Below are 18752 nucleotides of genomic sequence, written 5' to 3'. Positions count from 1 at the left end.
AGTAATGGTAGAGGGCCACAAAAAATGTGGCTCAAATGGCTCAAAACTGTCAAAACGACGTCGTTTTGCCGTTTTATTTGCCCAAAACGATATATTTTTGACAATTTTGAGCCATTTAAGCCACACTTTTTGTGGCCCTCAAACATTTTTTCTTTTCAAAACTTTCGGAGCAACAGTTCTCTAGGTGGGTCCGTAGGAGGGCTAGCATCGAGCTCGACCCGTTTTATAACTTAGTTCCGGATCTGGTATCCGGAAACATTCGACCCATAGTTTTTCAACAGAAAACACAATCAAGCAGTAACAGTAAAACGTTGTTGAGTAATTTCATTCCAACTCCTATATTCCTCTTCTTTCTCTTCAATCTCTCTACATGACGATCCCTCGGTAGCTTCGTCTCTCTCTCTCTCTCTCTACTGAATTGCCTTCGCAGCCCAAATCCAATTCACTGTTGCAGTAATTGTGCTTTTTGTCGCCAATCGCCGATGCTCTACAACTTTGGTTCGCACTCTTCTCCGGCGCGATCTTCAATTCACTACACCGCCGATTCGTTACATCACTGCTGGAGTTACCTTCAATGCGAATTTGATCCCCGTATGTTTGATTAAGCACTATCCCCAGACCTTTGTTTATTGATTTATTCTCAAGATTTTGATATTTGAATGGAATACACTTTCTCGCGCTGTTCGATTGCTTAAATTTTGTGAATGCTGTCATGAATATATTAGGGATCAAGGTTAGCTTGTATTGGCCGTTCGTGATTATTAATTTGAGTGGTTCCCTGTTGTTGATTACATTTTTTTTTTTTTTTTTTTTGGGGGGGGGGGGGAGATTAAAGGTTTGATCTTTAGCTGCGTGGAATGATGGAATACTGAAATTGTTTCAGTAATCAAAAATTGGATGACTGTATTTAGGCCATTTATGTTCATTCTTATAAGAAATTGAGAAAGATTGAGAGAGCAAATTAGCTCTGTGTTTTTTATGTGTATTGCAACCAAATGGAACCTCCATTATATAGGAGATGTTTTACAAGACAAAATGATGAAGCCACCGAAAGATAACAAAAGGAAAAGAAAGCATCTCTGTGCTAGGCTAGCAACAACTATGCAACAACTATCTATATTTAATATAATCTATTAAATATAATATCTACATATATTATCTACTATTATAATATCTACATACTATTAACATCCCCCCTCAAACTCAAGGAGGACAAACATCAACCAACTTGAGTTTGGAGACAAGGTCAACGAAGCGGCCAGGAGAATGAGCTTTGGTGAAGATATCAGCAGGTTGATCAACAGAAGAGATCGGATGGAGATGGACAGTACCATGAGTAACGTGTTGCCGAATAAAATGGCAGTCAATCTCAATGTGCTTGGTGCGATCATGAAAAACATCATTGTGAGCAATTTGAAGAGCACTGTGATTGTCACAAAAGAGGGCAGTAGCGCCAGAGGGAGTAACACCCATGTCAGCAAGAAGCCAACGAAGCCAGAGAAGCTCCTGAGTAGTATCAGCAAGGGCACGATATTCGGCTTCGGTACTAGAACGAGCAGTAAGAGATTGTTTCATACTGCACCAAGAAATAAGAGAATCACCCAGAAAAAAGCAAAACCCAGTAGTAGAGCGGCGGTCAGTAGGATCGCCAGCCCAATCAGCATCAGAGAAAGCACGAAGCTGGAGAGAGGAGCGGGCGGAATAATGAAGACCATGAAACATGGTGCCTTTGAGATAGCGAATGATACGAATTAACGCAGCATAATGTGTGGTACGAGGAGCCGACATAAACTGGCTGACAATATGGACGGCATAGGCAATATCAGGATGAGTAACAGTGAGATAGACAAGACTGCCAACCAGCTGACGATATAGAGTAGCATCAGAGAGAAGAGTGCCATCAAGAGGGGTAAGACGACTCTGAGGCTCCAGGGGAGTTGAGGAAATCTTGCAATCGGTAAGACCAGCACGGGTGAGAAGATCAGATGTGTACTTAGCCTGAGAGAGAAAAGAACCCGTGGAATCATGGAAGATTTCAAGACCCAAGAAATAGCTGAGAGGACCAAGGGCTTTCATCTCGAAATGATGGCTAAGAAATTGTTTAAGATGAAGAATACCATTGACATCATCACCGGTGATAATCATATCATCCACATAAAGAAGAAGCAAGGTGGTCCCTTGAGCAGTTTTGCGGATAAACAGTGCAGTATCATAAGAGCTGGAGGTGAAACCACAGTCATGAATAGTAGAGCTGAACTTGGCAAACCAAGCGCGGGGAGCTTGTTTGAGACCATATAAAGCACGTTGAAGTTTGCAGACTTTATGAGGTGGATAAGTAGACCCAGGGGGAGGTTGCATGTAGACCTCCTCAAGAAGAACACCATTAAGAAAGGCATTTTTCACATCCATTTGATAAAGATCCCAGTGTCGGGTAGTAGCAACTGCAATGAGGCTGCGAACAGAGGTGAGACGAGCAACAGGAGCAAAGGTCTCCTCATAGTCAATACCATATTCTTGATTGAAGCCTTTAGCAACAAGGCGAGCTTTATAGCGCTCAATAGAGCCATCAGAACAGGTTTTGATTTTGTATACCCATTTACAGCCAATGGCAGTCTTGCCAGGAGGAAGATCAACAATGTCCCAAGTGTGAGTTTTGTCTAAAGCCTGTAATTCATCAGTCATAGCTTGCTGCCAAAGAGGATTAGAGCGAGCCTCCCGATAGGAGGTGGGTTCATAAGTAGAAAAAGCAGTAGAACCAACAATAAAGTCACGAAGACGAGTAGAAGGTTGGATTACCCGGTGTGGTCGAGCAGGAGGAGGAGGAGCCAGAGGAAGAGACTCAACAGGGGGTGAGGAGTCCGAGGGAGCAAGATCAGGACCATCAGAGCTGGCAGGTGCTTGAGAAAGACCAGCAGGCAAGGCAGGCTCAAGAGAGTCAGGCATGGGCAGTGAAGGAAGCTCATCAGAAAACAGATCTGCAGAAGGGTTAGTAAAACACAGAGAGGGTGAGGGAATGGATAAACGGAATTGAGAGAGGGAGGAAAACATTGTGTGTTCCCAAAAGACCACATGACGAGAGATACGGAGACGCTGGGAGAGAGGATCCCAACAGCGATACCCTTTATGTTCAATACCATACCCCAAGAAGCAACAAAGGTGAGAACGAGGTTCAAGTTTGGTACGTTCATGAGGTTGGAGAAGAACAAAACAGGCAGAGCCAAAAACCCTAAGGGTGTCGTAAGGGGGACGAGTGCCATGTAAACGCTCATATGGAGTGTGATTATGAATGACTGGTGTAGGGATACAATTGATAGTGTAAGCAGCAGTGAGAGCGGCTTCACTCCAAAAATTTTCTGGACAAGAGGAAGAGAGAAGGAGGGCTCGAGTAGTGTCAAGTAGATGTCGATGTTTTCGTTCAGCACGGCCATTTTGTTGGGACGTACCTGGACAGGAACGATGAGGTTGAGTACCATGACTCCTAAGGAAAGAAAGAAAGTCAAAATCTTTATATTCCATGGCATTGTCGGAGCGAAAAATCTTGATAGTTTTAGAAAATTGGGTTTTAACCATTGCAGCAAAATTGTAATAAAGTTGTTTGAGTTCAGAGCGATTTTTCATAAGAAACAACCATGTAAAACGAGAAAAATCATCTATAAAAACAACAAAATAACGTGCGCCTCCCATAGTAGGAGTAGGAGAGGGTCCCCAAATATCAGAATGAATGAGATCAAAGGGCGCAAGAGAAACAGAATCACTTTTATTAAACGACAAAGCAGGTTGTTTTGCAAGTTGACAGGACACACAATTGAAAGCATCAGAACTTACAGTACCCAAATGACCACTAGAAATTAAAGACTTCAAACGACCAACAGAAAGATGGCCCAAACGATAGTGCCAAAGCTGAAAATGAGATAAAGGAGGAGCAGTAGTAGCAGTGGTAGGAGCAGTGATTTGAGAGGAATCCGGAACATGAAGATGGATAAGTTTGTAGAGACGTCCTTGCTTACGGCCTATCCCAAGAGTTTGCCTGGTCCGAGGGTCCTGCACCAAACAACCAGTATGGGAAAAGGTAACAGTTAGACCATGCTCACATAATTGACTAATGGAGATAAGATTTAAAGTGAGAGCAGGCATAAGATATACATGGGATAAAGATAAGTGAGAGGTGGAAACAGACCCAACATGACTTACAGACAGTAGAGACCCATCAGCAGTATGGATAGAAGGAACATGAGGAGTCGAAGAGAGAGGAGTAAAAATAGTAGGATCAAAGGTCATGTGATTACAACAAGCGGAGTCAAAGTACCAGGAAGTGTTACCTGCGGTGGTAGACAAAGCAGTAGATGGAGGAGTACCGGAATGCTGCCAAAAATGTTGAAACATGGCTTCAACATCGATATGAGAGAAGACCGGAGTGGAAGGATCTACAGGGACAGAAGAAGGTGAATCTTCGGAGGCGGCAGCAGCAGTGCGTGGAGCAGGCATGTTTTTAAATGGAGTCCCAGAACGGTGAGAGTTGCTGCGGGAAAGATTCCCGGTGGAAGGACCATGGCGAGAGGCACGGGTAGGATTGCGGAAGCAATCTTGTTGGAGATGACCGGGGCCAGTCTTGTTGCAAAATCGACAAAGACGAACGGGACAATGAACCAGAAGATGAGTCGATGGAAGATTGCGGTTGTGACAATAGTTGCAGGTAGTGGACCGCTGTGGTGAAGGAGAACTCCGAATCTGGGGAGTAGCAAGAACAGAGTCCACAGGGTGTGGATGGAGAGTACCAAACCTGGTTTCCTCGGACAGGAGTTCAGAAACGGCTTGCTCAAGAGTGGGTAAAGGAGTGCGATGTAGGAGAGATGCGCGGACGGGCTCAAAACGAGGAGTGAGAGCCATGAGAAACTGAACCAAGCGCTGTTGGTCACGGTAGGTAGTAAACAAGGCAGCATCCTCAGTATGAGGCCATGGAGGCTCAGAAAGAGCGAGTTGATCCCAAACATAATACATTTGGGAGAGGAAATCATTAATGGTCTGAGTGTTTTCTTGGCGCATACGGTGAAGATGACTCAGAAGCTGATATTGGTGAGCAAGACCGGTAGTCTGATAGCGTTCTTGCAAAAAATCCCAGATGGCCTTGGCTGGAGAGGAAGCAGACTCAAGTTGGAACCTACCAAACTGAAGGCTGATGGATGTAATAGAAGTATTGCGAAGCCAGGTGATGATCTGATAGTTTTTACTATCCCAATCTTTTAGTCGGTCGATATATTTGGCAGCGGAGTCCGTGGCAGCGGATTCCGTGGTTGCTGGGACTGGTTTGCACACATCCCCAGTAATGATACGCCAAAGTTTCTTGCCTTTGAGGAAGCCAGACATGGCTTGTGCCCAAAGGACATAATTAGTCCCGTCAAGAATAACGGAAATAGGGTGATTAGAGGAATCCGGGCGATCCATGAGGGAAAAATAGCACAATGGCGGTAGAATTTGAAAAAACCGAGGTTACCAGTGAATTCAGAAGGCCGAAATTAGTGGGAAAAGGAGTGAAACGACCCAAAATATGACCACAGAGGCACAAAAATAAGAGGCAAAGGGGCGCGGCGCACGTTAGCAAGAAAGGGCGCGGCGCACGTTAGCAAAACAGGCCAGGCAGTGCACGGTAGCAGAGAGGGCTGACGTGTGCTGACGTCAGAAACACGCGGCGCACGTTAGCAAGAAAGGGCGCGGCGCACGTTAGCAAAAACAGGCCAGGCAGTGCACGGTAGCAGAGAGGGCTGACGTGTGCTGACGTCAGAAACACGCGGCGCACGTTAGCAAGGTAGTGCGCGGTGCACGTTAGCACGGGACAATGTGGAGGACGCGTAGAGCGCGTGTGAGGCGGAAGGCGGAGGCAGGCGACGCGCCGTTCACAGAAGTGGCGCGTGAGAGCGCGTGTAACGTCTGATTGGGCTGAAATTGGTGGCGTTGGAATCGTCCGGAGGAGACGAAGGCTCTGGTGTGGTGAAAACTGTATTTCAGAGATGGACGAAAAAGGGATACAGATGAAATGCAATCTGCAGAAAAAATATGTTGGAAGAAGAGGCTAGGCAGAAAACCTGTGCTCTGATACCATATAAGAAATTGAGAAAGATTGAGAGAGCAAATTAGCTCTGTGTTTTTGATGTGTATTGCAACCAAATGGAACCTCCATTATATAGGAGATGTTTTACAAGACAAAATGATGAAGCCACCGAAAGATAGCAAAAGGAAAAGAAAGCATCTCTGTGCTAGGCTAGCAACAACTATGCAACAACTATCTATATTTAATATAATCTATTAAATATAATATCTACATATATTATCTACTATTATAATATCTACATACTATTAACACTTGGGTGAAATGGGCAACACATCAGGAAACCAGGGATTGCTAAGTAATTGTTAAATCAGTGATTACTTCTGGATTTTTGTTGTAAGTGGTCACATTCAAAAACTGCTTAGTATCATTGTTATTTTTAATAGTATACTATTTATTTATTTCAAAATTTATCCATTAGAACTAATCAATATTGATACATAAATAAACAATATAGTCAACCAACGGGACTAGCTCGTTGGTCAGAGCCTTTGCATCTCATGTAGGTGGAGGGTTGTCATTTTTGTTAGCACTGGATGAAGTGGCCAGGTTTCAAACCCCTTTTCCAGTGGTGACAACTGCCAACTATGCTAAGTTTTTCCTTAAAAAAAATATAAGAAATAATTTTTTTGCCCCCATATTTTCAGTGGGTTTGGCTGGCACCACTTGTCCATCAGTGGAGCTGCTCATGTATGTGATCGAAATAGGTTTACAAAAACTGTCAGCGTTTCAATTAGTGAAATTATTTGCTTGTTTGTTTTTCAATATACCTGTTAATTTATCCTTTGAAGAGAATATTTTGGAAGCAAGGGGCTGTCTTGGCATTTCAATCAATCAACAGGAAATAGTAAAAATTATCAGGTGTTTTTCAATACACCTGTTAATTTATCCTTTGATTTGTTTTACCGTCCTATATTTGAAGTGACCCTGAATTTCTTGTGATAAATGCTTTGTGAGTTATTCTCTAAGTTTTGTCTTTTGGATGTCTTATAATTCTTCTTTTTTAAATAATGACATGTTCTTGCAGGATTATTCACGGGAGCATAGCCATTGGAAGGAGATCAAGTGTGAAATATGGAAACCATGGGGACAAAAAATCCTAACCGTGGAAATTTCCATCAAAGACCTAGTCCTCCACCCTTTGCTGCTGTTTCTCAGAGTACGACATCTTTTTTATCATCTGGCCCTGTGGTTGGATCGGAGGCCCCTGCTTTTAGACCCACACCACTAAGTGCTCCACAGACTACAAGGCCTTTCTTATCGTCTGGGCCCATGGTTGGATCAGAAGCATCTGGTTTTAGACCTACACAAACAGGTAAATATGATGATCCATCTATACCTCCTCCACCATCATCATATGCTCCACCATCTGTTGGACCTTTCCAGCGTTTCCCAACACCACAATTTCCTTCAACAGCTCAAGTAGCCTTTCCATGCAATTCTGCTCTGGGGCAGCCAGTTTTTTCTCCACCAATTAGACCTCCAGCAGGTCATGTTCCATCCCCGCCATCTTCTCTTCATCCACAACCCCAGGTACCATATGTGCCGATGGGATCACCCCCTCAGAGCATAAACCATGTGCCATCAAGCATGAATGTACCTCCATCATCTTTAGATCCGTCGTTTTCTGCTCCAAGGACAACCTTGGAGTCATCACAGTCAGCTTTTCCTGGTTATCCTAGTATGCCATCTAAGGTAGTTACACAGCCTCCACCTGTACAGTCTACCCCTTTTGCTACCCGTCAGGGAGGTTATGGTCCCCCCCCACCTGCGACATCTTCCCCTTTTCTAGCTCATCAAGGAGGTTACGTTCCCCGTCCACCTGTTGCTGCTCCTTTAGGTGTCTATTCAAGGGAACAAATGCCACACCAAGGCTCTGGACCACAAATGGGAGCTGTGCAGGGCTTGACTGAAGACTTCAGCTCTCTGTCTCTTGCTTCTGTCCCTGGAACAACAATTGATCAGGGATTTGATTCTAAAGCATTACCAAGGCCATTGGATGGTGATGTGGAGCCAAAGTCTTTTGCTGAGATGTATCCCATGAATTGCAGTTCTAGATATCTACGTCTTACAACTAGTGCTATTCCAAATTCTCAGTCTTTGGTTTCAAGGTGGCATTTGCCTCTTGGAGCAGTTGTGTGCCCTCTTGCAGAAGCTCCTGATGGGGTGAGCATCTATCCACTCAGAATTATTGCATTTTGATCATATTGGACATGCTTTAATGATATGTTTTTTATTTCTTCTACTTGTGAAACCTCTTCATTCAGGAGGAGGTGCCGATAGTTAACTTTGCCCCAACTGGCATTGTTCGTTGTAGAAGATGTCGAACATATGTGAATCCATACGTGACATTCACAGATGGTGGAAGAAAGTGGCGCTGCAACATCTGTGCTTTGCTTAATGATGGTAAATTCCAAATTATCTTCCATGGCGAACGTGACTTCAGAATCTGTTTTGCCAACTGAAACAGTCATGCAAAAGCACAGTGCATTATATAATGTGTTTTTGCATATATATGTAATGTGTGGACTGGGTACACTGTACAGTTTACATTGTTGTTGTATATGAAGAGAACCTCCAATGCAATGTCAGACCATGCAAGCTGAATTGTGTTTGCTAAACAGGATCCTTCTGATGCAACCTTTGGGTTTGGGTCTAGGGTAGAACATTGTTGTGTCCTGTGGTAGATTTTTCCATTTTGAAGGCATCCGTACTGATCTATGTTCATCACTTTTCCAGTTTCGGGTGATTATTTTGCCCATTTAGATGCCAGCGGCAGAAGAGTTGATTTGAATGAACGGCCTGAGCTTAGCAAGGGCAGCGTAGAATTCATTGCTCCTGCTGAATATATGGTGCGGCCTCCAATGCCTCCACGATACTTTTTCCTCATTGACGTATCGATATCCGCTGTTAGAAGTGGAATGCTTGAGGTATGCACTTTTAGAAAACAAGGATGGACTTTAGCAACTTATCTTGCATTGTTCCATGCCTATGCATACATTATTTGACTGATTTTTTCCCGTACAACCTTGAATTTATGGTTGTCTCTGTGTTTCTTTTTCTTTTTTTTTTATATTTATTTCTTTTGTTTCTCTCTTTTTTTGAAGGAACTGAACTAATCTGTTGATTCATATTACTTAATCAGCTGTGAGTGTAAAATGAAACAGTTTCATAGGTCTGTGATAGAAATAATGATCAGGGCTTTGATTGTGTTCTATAGAAAGCTCTTTCTATAAATGGCAGTGTATAGGCTGGTCAGAATAGATACATATGACTAATCAGATCCAATCCGATTAGTCATCCATCCGAATCTGAAATTGACAAATCTGATCATGGCAATCTGAATTCGAATACATGTAATTCAGATGACCGATCCATGAACCCTATCCGGTCCAAATTTTATTGTATTTATTTATTTATTTTAATTATAACATACATTGGAACAACTTTGGTATCATCTCCATCTAACGCTGGAGAAACAAATTAATCTGGTATATGTAGAAGCTGAGTGTTTGTAATTACAAGGATCCAAAGAAGACAATGAAAGCCAGACAAGAGTCCACTGATGTGTTCTGGATCCCCATAGCCAACAGCACAAATGGAAAATGAATTTTTTTACCTTGTCAATTTGCGTGCACTTGAGGTGTTTTCATTTCCTTTCTTGCTGAGCAATCCTGTAACTTTAAAGTACATAAATGCTAATACTGGATTTTCAAATCATTGTTCTCTGTTCAAATGAGCATCAATGTATCAGACCAAATCAAAACAACTAATTTTTTGGGCAATGCTAATGTTGGATTTTTAAATAAGCTGCTCTGCTGAACAGGATCATAAAAGGAAACAAGAAATGGATGACATGAAATAAAAGAATGCTAAGATTATACATATTTGGATGTAATTGGGTAATCGGATTGTATCGGCATTATCCGAATCCTATCCGTTTAAAATTGTATTAATTGGATTCGGATGTAGTCGGATAATCGAACTGGATTTATTGAACTGATTCGGATATTTGAGGTTGGTTAAATCCGATACATTGACAGGCCTATCTATGGTCATTTATATATGGCAGTGTTAAGGTTGTTTATGATTATACAATCAAAGATGGAGTCGTGTAGTTGTGAGCTTCCTTTTGTATGGTGATGCTCTTCCTTCAATTAAGGTCATTTTGTTCAAGAATTTTATTAAGTATCCCTTGTTCAATTGTAAATTCTATTTTTAATGATAACAATGTGGTGCCTTTTTTTTTTATATATATATATATATAAAAAGTACTTGGATTTATGTTCACTTTTAAAGTTCTTTTTCAGGTTGTGGCACAAACTATTAAGTCTTGTTTGGATAAATTGCCTGGCTGTCCCAGAACACAAATTGGGTTCATAACTTTTGACAGCACCATACATTTTTATAACATGAAGGCAAGTAAAGCTAGTGATTTTTCTACAACATAATTTAGTTTCCAGTCATGTTGAATGATGTTTGGGTTTCTCTTGCACCAGTCGTCTTTGACGCAGCCTCAAATGATGGTGGTCTCAGATCTGGATGATATATTTGTTCCTTTGCCTGATGATCTCCTTGTCAACTTGTCAGAATCAAGGACTGTGGTGGATGCTTTTCTAGATAGTTTATCCTCAATGTTTCAGGACAATGTGAATGTGGAATCTGCTTTTGGTCCAGCTCTTAAAGCAGCATTTATGGTTATGGTATGCTCCGTGCTTTTTGCCTGCACCATTTTGAACTGTTAAACATAACCTGTTGTTGTCCTTTCAAAAGTAGTTTGACCATATGTTGACTTAGCATTAACATATTTCCCCTCTATACAGGGCCAACTTGGTGGTAAATTGTTGATTTTCCAGAATACACTGCCTTCACTTGGTGTTGGCCGCTTAAGGTTGCGTGGAGATGATCTTCGTGTTTATGGAACAGATAAAGAGCATGTGTTAAGAATACCTGAAGATCCATTTTACAAACAGATGGCTGCTGATTGTACCAAGTGTCAGATAGCAGTGGATGTATATGCATTCAGTGACAAGTACACTGATATAGCTTCACTAGGTTGGTGCAAATTGAGCATATTGCTGTTTCACTTAGAGAGGGCTGTACTTAAGTCTGAAATTGAAACTCAAGGGGTTGTTTGGTTGCATGACTTTTTCTTCCCAAGAGTGTTTGGGGTGTGAATAGGCTTCCGATTACTGTTCACCTGCGTGGTTTCACTTGTTGCCAAACAAACTGAAACACTCCCCCCCCCCACCCACACACACACACACACCTCTCTCTCTCTCTCTCTCACACACACACACACACACACACACACACACTTTGGAGCCTTGTTTTGAAAACAGTTTAAAAAAATTACACAGGTTTTTGTTTTGTGTTTTCAAAATTTTAAAAACTGAAGCATGAAAAACATGAACCAAATGGGCCGTAAACAATCATTTATTGATTTTTGAGAACTTTATCTTGTCAATTATTTTTGTTATGACTAGTTACATTATGATTCTGGCTTTATCCTTTTTGTTTCCATTGATTCTGATATCTAGAGTTTTAGACATTACGTCCATAGTACTTCCTTAAGAGGTCTGAATTAAAAATATTTCACATTCAGTTAATCATGAGCACCTTATATTGCTTCGTACTTTTGGCTGGTTAGAAATATTTTAAGTTCTGACATACATATTCCTGTCACATCTTCAGAATTATCTGATTGTGGCACTTTTGTTGTAAAAGTATGCTTCTATGCCTCCCTCTTTTGATGAGTCCTATGCTACTATTCTTATACTATGATTTGCTAAATTAGGTCCATATACTGGATTTGACAATTGCTGTAAGGACCTTACATTTTGGTCCAAATTTCAAATGTGGAAGTTCCCGTTTTGATGATTTCATACTGGTTATGTACTATGCTTATAATGCAATGAAGCATGTAGCTGCCACTAATACTAAAAATGGGATAATGAAAATGAAGTATGTTTGGTTTCTCTAAGTAGTTTAGATTTTGAAAGGGTAGAGGAGAAAAAGGAAAGGCAAATGGAAGATAAAAGCAATAGGTAATTCCTCCTTGGCTCTTAAGCACTAATAGCACACATTATAAGCAATAAGCTTGATGTTTCCGTTCATTGTTTCAGGAAGAAAAAAAAAAAAGATTCGTTCATCACTATATATATAGAGGACTCTTAAACCTTTCTAGGGGAAAAAGAGAGGACTCTGGCTTGACTCTTGAGAAGGAAATTTTGGTGGTTAAGTAGTCTTGGAACCTGAGTAAGACTGACACTGGACCTTTTAAGATTACTAGATCTGTTAATTGACTTCAACTATGTATGTCTGCAAAGAAAAAGCCGGCTAACTGGGGAAAAAAGCAACACACAAATTCTCTTGTAGTATTTTGTGAACATTTTGGGGGTGTTTGGGAAGAATGCTTTTTAGCTTTTTTGGCTAAAATAGCACTAAAAGACAAAATAGGCTAAAATAGTCATAAGACAAAATGTCACATCAAACTCATAATCATTTCATTTTTACTCTAACAAACATCACATCCAATTACAAAAAAATCCAATCATCTTCCCAAACACAAAAATTTTAGCCTACTAAAATAGCCAAAAACTAAAATAACTTACTAAAATAGCAACTTTCCAAACACCCACTTTGTTCAATACAGACTTTTAGTTTTCTGAAACTATTCCTAGTCTTATTTCCAACTTTTGTTTTTCTATATAGGAACTTTGGCAAAATATACTGGTGGTCAAGTATATTACTATCCGAGCTTCCACTCAGCCATTCACAAAGAGAAGTTGAGACATGAGTTAGCCAGAGATCTTACAAGAGAAACTGCCTGGGAAGCTGTCATGCGCATAAGATGTGGAAAAGGTCAGTGATTCTGATAGTCTAAATACCACTATATTCAAGCCATTGTGTGTGTGTGTGTTTGTTTGTTTTTGTTTTTGTTTTTTTACTTTCTAGTGAAGTTTCTTTTGTACAATTTGGATATGGAAAGCTAATTTTCATGTTCTTGTACTGTGTTAGGTGTGAGGTTCACATCTTACCATGGGAATTTTATGTTGCGGTCCACGGATTTGTTAGCGCTTCCAGCTGTAGACTGTGATAAAGCTTATGCAATGCAGTTGAATCTTGAAGAAACATTATTGACCACTCAGACTGTATATTTTCAAGTTGCTTTGTTGTATCCTTTATTTCTTGCAAAAGAAATTCAAGCATGCTTATTTTGGTGCACATGCATGGAAGTGTGCCAGATGTCTTTTGGAAAAGTTGTCTATTTTAGAAACGTCTTGGTTTTATATTCAATTTTCATTTCTGCACAAAGCAAAAGAAATACTTTATTATAATTTTTCTCATTTCTAAGTCATTTGCTCATGTAGGGTGGTTATGACCACCCAATGCCCAAGGTCCTTTTTACGCTTATTGGTAGAAGATTTCTTTTTACCCGTTGGATCCTTTTGACAATCATGACTCAAATGCCTTTCAGAGTGACATGCTTTAGCATGTGTAGGGGGTAAAATTCATACCCTACTGATTCAATTTCTCAAGATGGGTATAACTTTTCCCCCTACGGCATGCTACTGTGCAAACATTCTAATTGAGCATGAAGTGAATTCCTATCTTGGACCACAGTCATTTCCAAATATGGTTTTACATCTGTACTTTATTTGTACTTTGATTTCTTCTCTTTTCATATTTTTTTCTAGTTAGTCTGACTTTGTAGATTGTGGAAGCAGTTTCACTAGTTCTGTTTTGTTCTGAATATGCAATTGCTTAACCATGTTTAATCCTATGGAAACTTTAATGGGTGGGGAATAGATTACAAATGGTTTTTCTTAAACATCAAAAGATACACTTCATCTTCTGGAGAGAGGCGTATCAGAGTACATACTGCAGCGGCGCCAGTAGTTGCAGATCTAGGAGAGATGCATCGCCAGGCTGATACTGGTTCCATTGTTTCTTTGTTTTGTAGGCTAGGTACAATAGGCACCTCGTCCCTCCCCTACTGTTGGCTAATATGTCATATTTGACCATGGAATGTGAGCGTTATTAGTTAGGTTCTTGACTTAAAATTTTAAACTGAATTAATATGCAGCAATTGAGAAAACTCTGTCATATAAACTGGAAGAAGCTCGAAACTCAGTTCAACAGAGGATTGTCAAAGCCCTGAGAGAATATAGGAACCTATATGCTGTGCAGCATCGCTTGGTAGGCAGGATGATATACCCAGAAACACTGAAGTTCTTGCCTTTGTATGGCTTAGCACTATGTAAGTCAATAGCCCTTCGTGGTGGATACGCTGATGCACAGCTCGACGAACGCTGCGCAGCAGGGCACGCCATGATGACTTTACCAGTTAAAAGATTGTTGAAGTTGCTATATCCTAATTTGGTTCGGATTGATGAGTATCTTGTAAAGGTACATGTGTTTGAATTTTTGGCAATTATACTTTTAATCTTGTGAATTTTATAGCTCCAGCTGCATCTCTTATTTGCAGGCATCTTCAATGGCTGATGAGTTTAACATTTCAAGGCTACCACTTATGGCAGATAGCTTAGATTCCGGAGGCCTTTATGTTTATGATGATGGTTTCCGGTTTGTTATCTGGTTTGGTAAAATGCTTTCACCTGATATAGCTATGAACCTACTGAGGGAAGACTCTGCAACAGACTTTTCGAAGGTATGTTTCTTATCTGTAATATTCTAAAATATTAAATACATAATGCATTTTTTGATATTTTAAGTTTTGCATTTGTTGTGATTTATTTTAAAATATTTTCTAGATCCCAATTGCCAGCTTTGGTTTGAGTGTTTGATGTGATGATGTCAATTGAATAAATTCTTATTTGATCAGAGTGTTTGATGTTTGAGTCTGGGCTTGCATGCTTCTAACATGAAAAACAAAAACAAAATTGGTGTGTCCTTGTCATGTACTACACTATTTTACCAGAGCATAGAATGGTAATTTTCAAGACTTATCCTATAGTCCAATGAGTTTTCGAAAGTGGCTATGCATGTACTTACAGGAATACAGACACTGTCAATCCTTCAGTAACTGTGGAATATTACATAATGCATTTTTTACATATATGTAGTTAAGTGACTGTTGGCCCTGGAGTGTTAAGTTTTTCAGTGCAAATTTGTTCACACTTTTGTAGTGTGTGAACATTATACTTCACTGTGATTGGTCTATTGTGATGTGAAAAGTGGGACCACACGACTCATCCACCAATAAAAAAGTGTGTAATGTTCACACAAGGTGAACAAATTTGTTCTCTAATTTTTGGTTGGGACCAAGTTCACCCACTGAAATGCTATTTGATAAATAACTCCGATAATTGGAGGGACAAGTTCCGCCAGCCAAAGAAGCCAAAAAAAAGTCAAATTATGCCTTCCTTGCTTGCACCTAAACTGGAAATGAAACTTTGATCCCACCTAAAAAGTCTATTAAGAGATTTGACTGCCAGATTTATGAGGTTTTGAAAATATTGTTCATGAACTAGCATAATTTACTATGTATCCTTTGTCACATGTACTGTGGTTGTGTGTGAAGATAGAGACAGATGATATTTGGGCTAAAAACAATGGAATCTATGTTTCATCTGATGTGCTAGAATAGTTGTATAACTGCAGCTTATTTAGATTTCCCCCCTCCCCATTTATTTGGGACATGGCAGAAAAGATCCCTTAATTACAATAAAAATTAGGAAACATTAGTACATATTAAAATCAAGTTAATGATTATTTTAATTTTCATAGTCATCTGGTGTCAAAGAAAGTTTCTTCTAAGTTTGGTCCAAATTTATTATCCTTTGTGAAGACTGAAGACTTGTATATGCGGCCCACATAGTGTATATGCATGGCTAAATTTTTTCTCATTAACATGCACACATTGGGGGAATATTCATCAGGTGGTTCAGTAAGTCATCAAACACACCGCAGCACACCAAAAGGACTAGCCTAACTTTTGGAGGCATGGAAGCACCTTACTCCACACGAGCTCTGACCTGATGTGGGAAGAGACACAGTTAAGAGCTTTTGTTTTTCTATCATTAGCATGCACAATCACATTGGGGTTATATCCATATGGGGGCATGACCAAATTGATTCTCGATTATATTAGAAATTAAATGTTGCCTCACGTTCTCTGAATGTCCATTCATTGATCAAACTCTAGATGGATATGAATACATCATAGTTTTTCTTTAACAGAGTCCTAATATCTGTTAATTGATGAAAATATCTTAGTTGTGTTCAATATATACATTGCCAGACTTAGCAGCTCGAGGTTAGGAATCTAGTAAAGAAGTGTTCCGTTTTGGTGGATAATCTTTTCACAATTAATTTCCAAGAAATTGGACTAGGACGGTGATTTGCTTCAGGGTTTCTCGGATTTTATAGAAAGAAAAACTTCCCCTTTGGAGGCATACTGTAAGCATGATACTTTTGTTTAAGTTTGTTGTACTTGTTCTGGTGTATATTCTTTCTTTTCTACAATTTATCTCCAAGAAATTGGTTGATGAATGTGATCTGTTAAGTTACATTTACTGGCTTTGCATTCGTATTAAAATTTTGGCTTTTACATCAGTTCTTGTTGGTGTTTAAGCCCTTTTCTTTGAAGGCGAGCAAAAAATTTGTAGTAGCCACTAATTTGTAATCATTGCCCCTCTTCTGTGTGTGTGTGTGTGACTCTTGTCAATGCATGATGTGTTCTTGTCGTTTTCTTCAATGTCATTTCCTTGGCTGTTTTTCAATTATGCTGTGATTGGCCTCTTCTGATACTGTATTCTTTTTGTTCTTAAGAATCAGGTTACTCTGTGTGAGAATGACAGTGAAATGTCAAGAAAGATGATGGCAGTAATTAAGAAATTTAGAGAGATCGACCCTTCATATTATCAGCTATGTCACCTTGTAAGACAAGGTGAACAACCTAGAGAAGGTTACTTTCTCCTTGGAAACCTAGTTGAGGACCAGACTGGTGGTATAAGCGGTTATTTAGATTGGATTCTGCATATGCACCGGCAACTGCAACAAAATGCATAGTACAGAGGTAAGAATGAGTTGTTCACTGGTTGCTCAGGTGATTATGTTCTGTCAAAATCAGAATATTAAATACAAGTCTGTCTCTTTTGTATCTTTCATTGGGAATGTACGAGAATGGGTTAAAATTTTAAAAACAAAAATCACTGAAACACCTCTTTTGGAACACACCTGGTTGTTATGTTGGCTTGCATTTCATTTTGCGGGAGTCTGTGTTCTGTTGGGGGTGCTAAGTAGTAAGGCAGTTAGAAAATAACTTCTTATATATTTGTTTTTAATAATGTTCTCCAGATTTTACACTGTAGCTGGGGATGGCTTGTTCCAACCTTTTCTCTTTCCAGACGACCAAATGTTTTATTTGAAGCTCGGAAATATTCTGGATTCAGTTGCTGCTTCCCCACAAAGCATGGGTGGTTGATTCGATGGAAACTGGTTGCAGAGTCAGATATGCAAACAACAATTTGTGGGTTCATTGCGAGATTTAGCTGTTTTTTTTATGGAAAGAATCTGATAAAATTTGTGTGGTTTATTACCTACTGTTGACGATAACAAATTTTTTTTTTTGAGCAGGTGATACGTCCAGTCGTTAAGTAATATACATGATGTCTGTTTACATACTTTTGAGATATTATTAAGGCAATAGACTAGTATTTATGTTACTTTCGTGTGGTGCATTTTGTTTAAATATTAGCATGGGATAGACATACGCTGAACTTGGGTCCTTGTGAGATGGACCCAACTTAACCTAGACTTGAGAAAATCGAAATAGAAGTGGATGCTACTCTGGTGGTGAATTTTCTAAATAATAACAACGATCATCATCATCATCGATTCAGTGACATTATCATTCTTGATTGCAGGTTTCAAAGCTTTGGCTCAACTAGGATTAATCATTGTCACCGAGAAGCAAATCACAGATTTGATGGCCAACATGGACAGTAATATGGTTCTAGCATTTCATTTCCTTGATGTAGCTCCTACTTATATTTCTAATCAATTATCACTCGAGGCGGCAAATCATTTATAAGACTGGAAATACATTAAATATTAAAAATAGGAGAATTTTTTGAATACAGAATATCCCATGACATATTTGAGAATAATTACAAAAGGTTACATAACAATTGTAGAGCGCAAAGACTCAAGTGCTTTGTCTTTTTCTTTTCTTTTCTTTTCTTTTTTATCCTTTTACCTTTTCTTTTTAGCTAATTTTATATTCTTTGATGAAAGATGGCATGATTGAATAATAGTCTTTGAGAAAATGGAAAACATAATAATTAAATTCGAAGCCAATGACTATGATTTTAATTAATATTAAGTAGTTAGAAGGGATCTCAGAAGCATCCAACAAGGTTTGGACATGCACTTTATGTTACCTACTAGGCTCCCTAACGATAACATCTTGCTTCTTGTCAAGGTTGCACAGCTAAGTTGAGATGGACAACAAAGCAACCCAGTAATGACTACAAAAAATTAGGGTTTTAGAAATTAAAATTTAATAACAAAATTATTTTTTAGAGACCAAATATTTTTATTACGAAAAGAGTCGTTATTATATTTTAAGCAACAAAAATTAGATATTAGTGATGAATTATTATCCTTTTGAAACCAAATT

The 18752-nt window shown here is 39.4% G+C and overlaps 1 protein-coding gene across 2 annotated transcripts; it reads left to right on the top strand.

The window, feature by feature from the left end:
• Nucleotides 1–251: 251 nt before the first annotated feature.
• LOC114320136 (protein transport protein SEC24 A-like) lies at nucleotides 252–17796 on the top strand. Of its 2 annotated transcripts, none has more exons than XM_028267248.2 (14): nucleotides 252–591; nucleotides 7131–8269; nucleotides 8371–8509; nucleotides 8843–9033; nucleotides 10414–10521; nucleotides 10603–10806; nucleotides 10927–11158; nucleotides 12818–12967; nucleotides 13124–13280; nucleotides 13947–14074; nucleotides 14193–14515; nucleotides 14595–14777; nucleotides 16907–17147; nucleotides 17429–17796. In XM_028267248.2, the coding sequence occupies exons 2-13, from the start codon at nucleotides 7178–7180 to the stop codon at nucleotides 17138–17140; spliced, it is 3141 nt and encodes a 1046-aa protein (XP_028123049.2). In that variant the 5' UTR covers nucleotides 252–591; nucleotides 7131–7177; the 3' UTR covers nucleotides 17141–17147; nucleotides 17429–17796. The 2 variants fall into 2 exon arrangements, with proteins under 2 accessions (XP_028123049.2, XP_082762995.1); XM_082906869.1 differs by having other exon boundaries at nucleotides 16901–17147.
• The last annotated feature ends 956 nt before the right edge of the window (nucleotides 17797–18752 follow it).

The sequence above is a fragment of the Camellia sinensis genome, chromosome 14 (assembly GCF_055761805.1).
Source record: "Camellia sinensis isolate YWXY chromosome 14, ASM5576180v1, whole genome shotgun sequence".
NCBI classification, from domain to species: domain Eukaryota; kingdom Viridiplantae; phylum Streptophyta; class Magnoliopsida; order Ericales; family Theaceae; genus Camellia; species Camellia sinensis.
Note: the sequence above shows the minus strand (reverse complement) of the source record. Positions and strands in the feature narration are given on the sequence as shown.

Bases quoted from the DNA above. Each gene is read 5' to 3' on its own strand.
- LOC114320136 (XM_082906869.1), top strand. From the start codon at position 7,178: ATGGAAACCATGGGGACAAAAAATCCTAACCGTGGAAATTTCCATCAA. The intron at 10,807-10,926 runs GTATGCTCCGTG...CCCTCTATACAG, and splicing joins AAGCAGCATTTATGGTTATG to GGCCAACTTGGTGGTAAATT. The intron at 14,778-16,900 runs GTATGTTTCTTA...TTTGTTCTTAAG, and splicing joins CTGCAACAGACTTTTCGAAG to AATCAGGTTACTCTGTGTGA.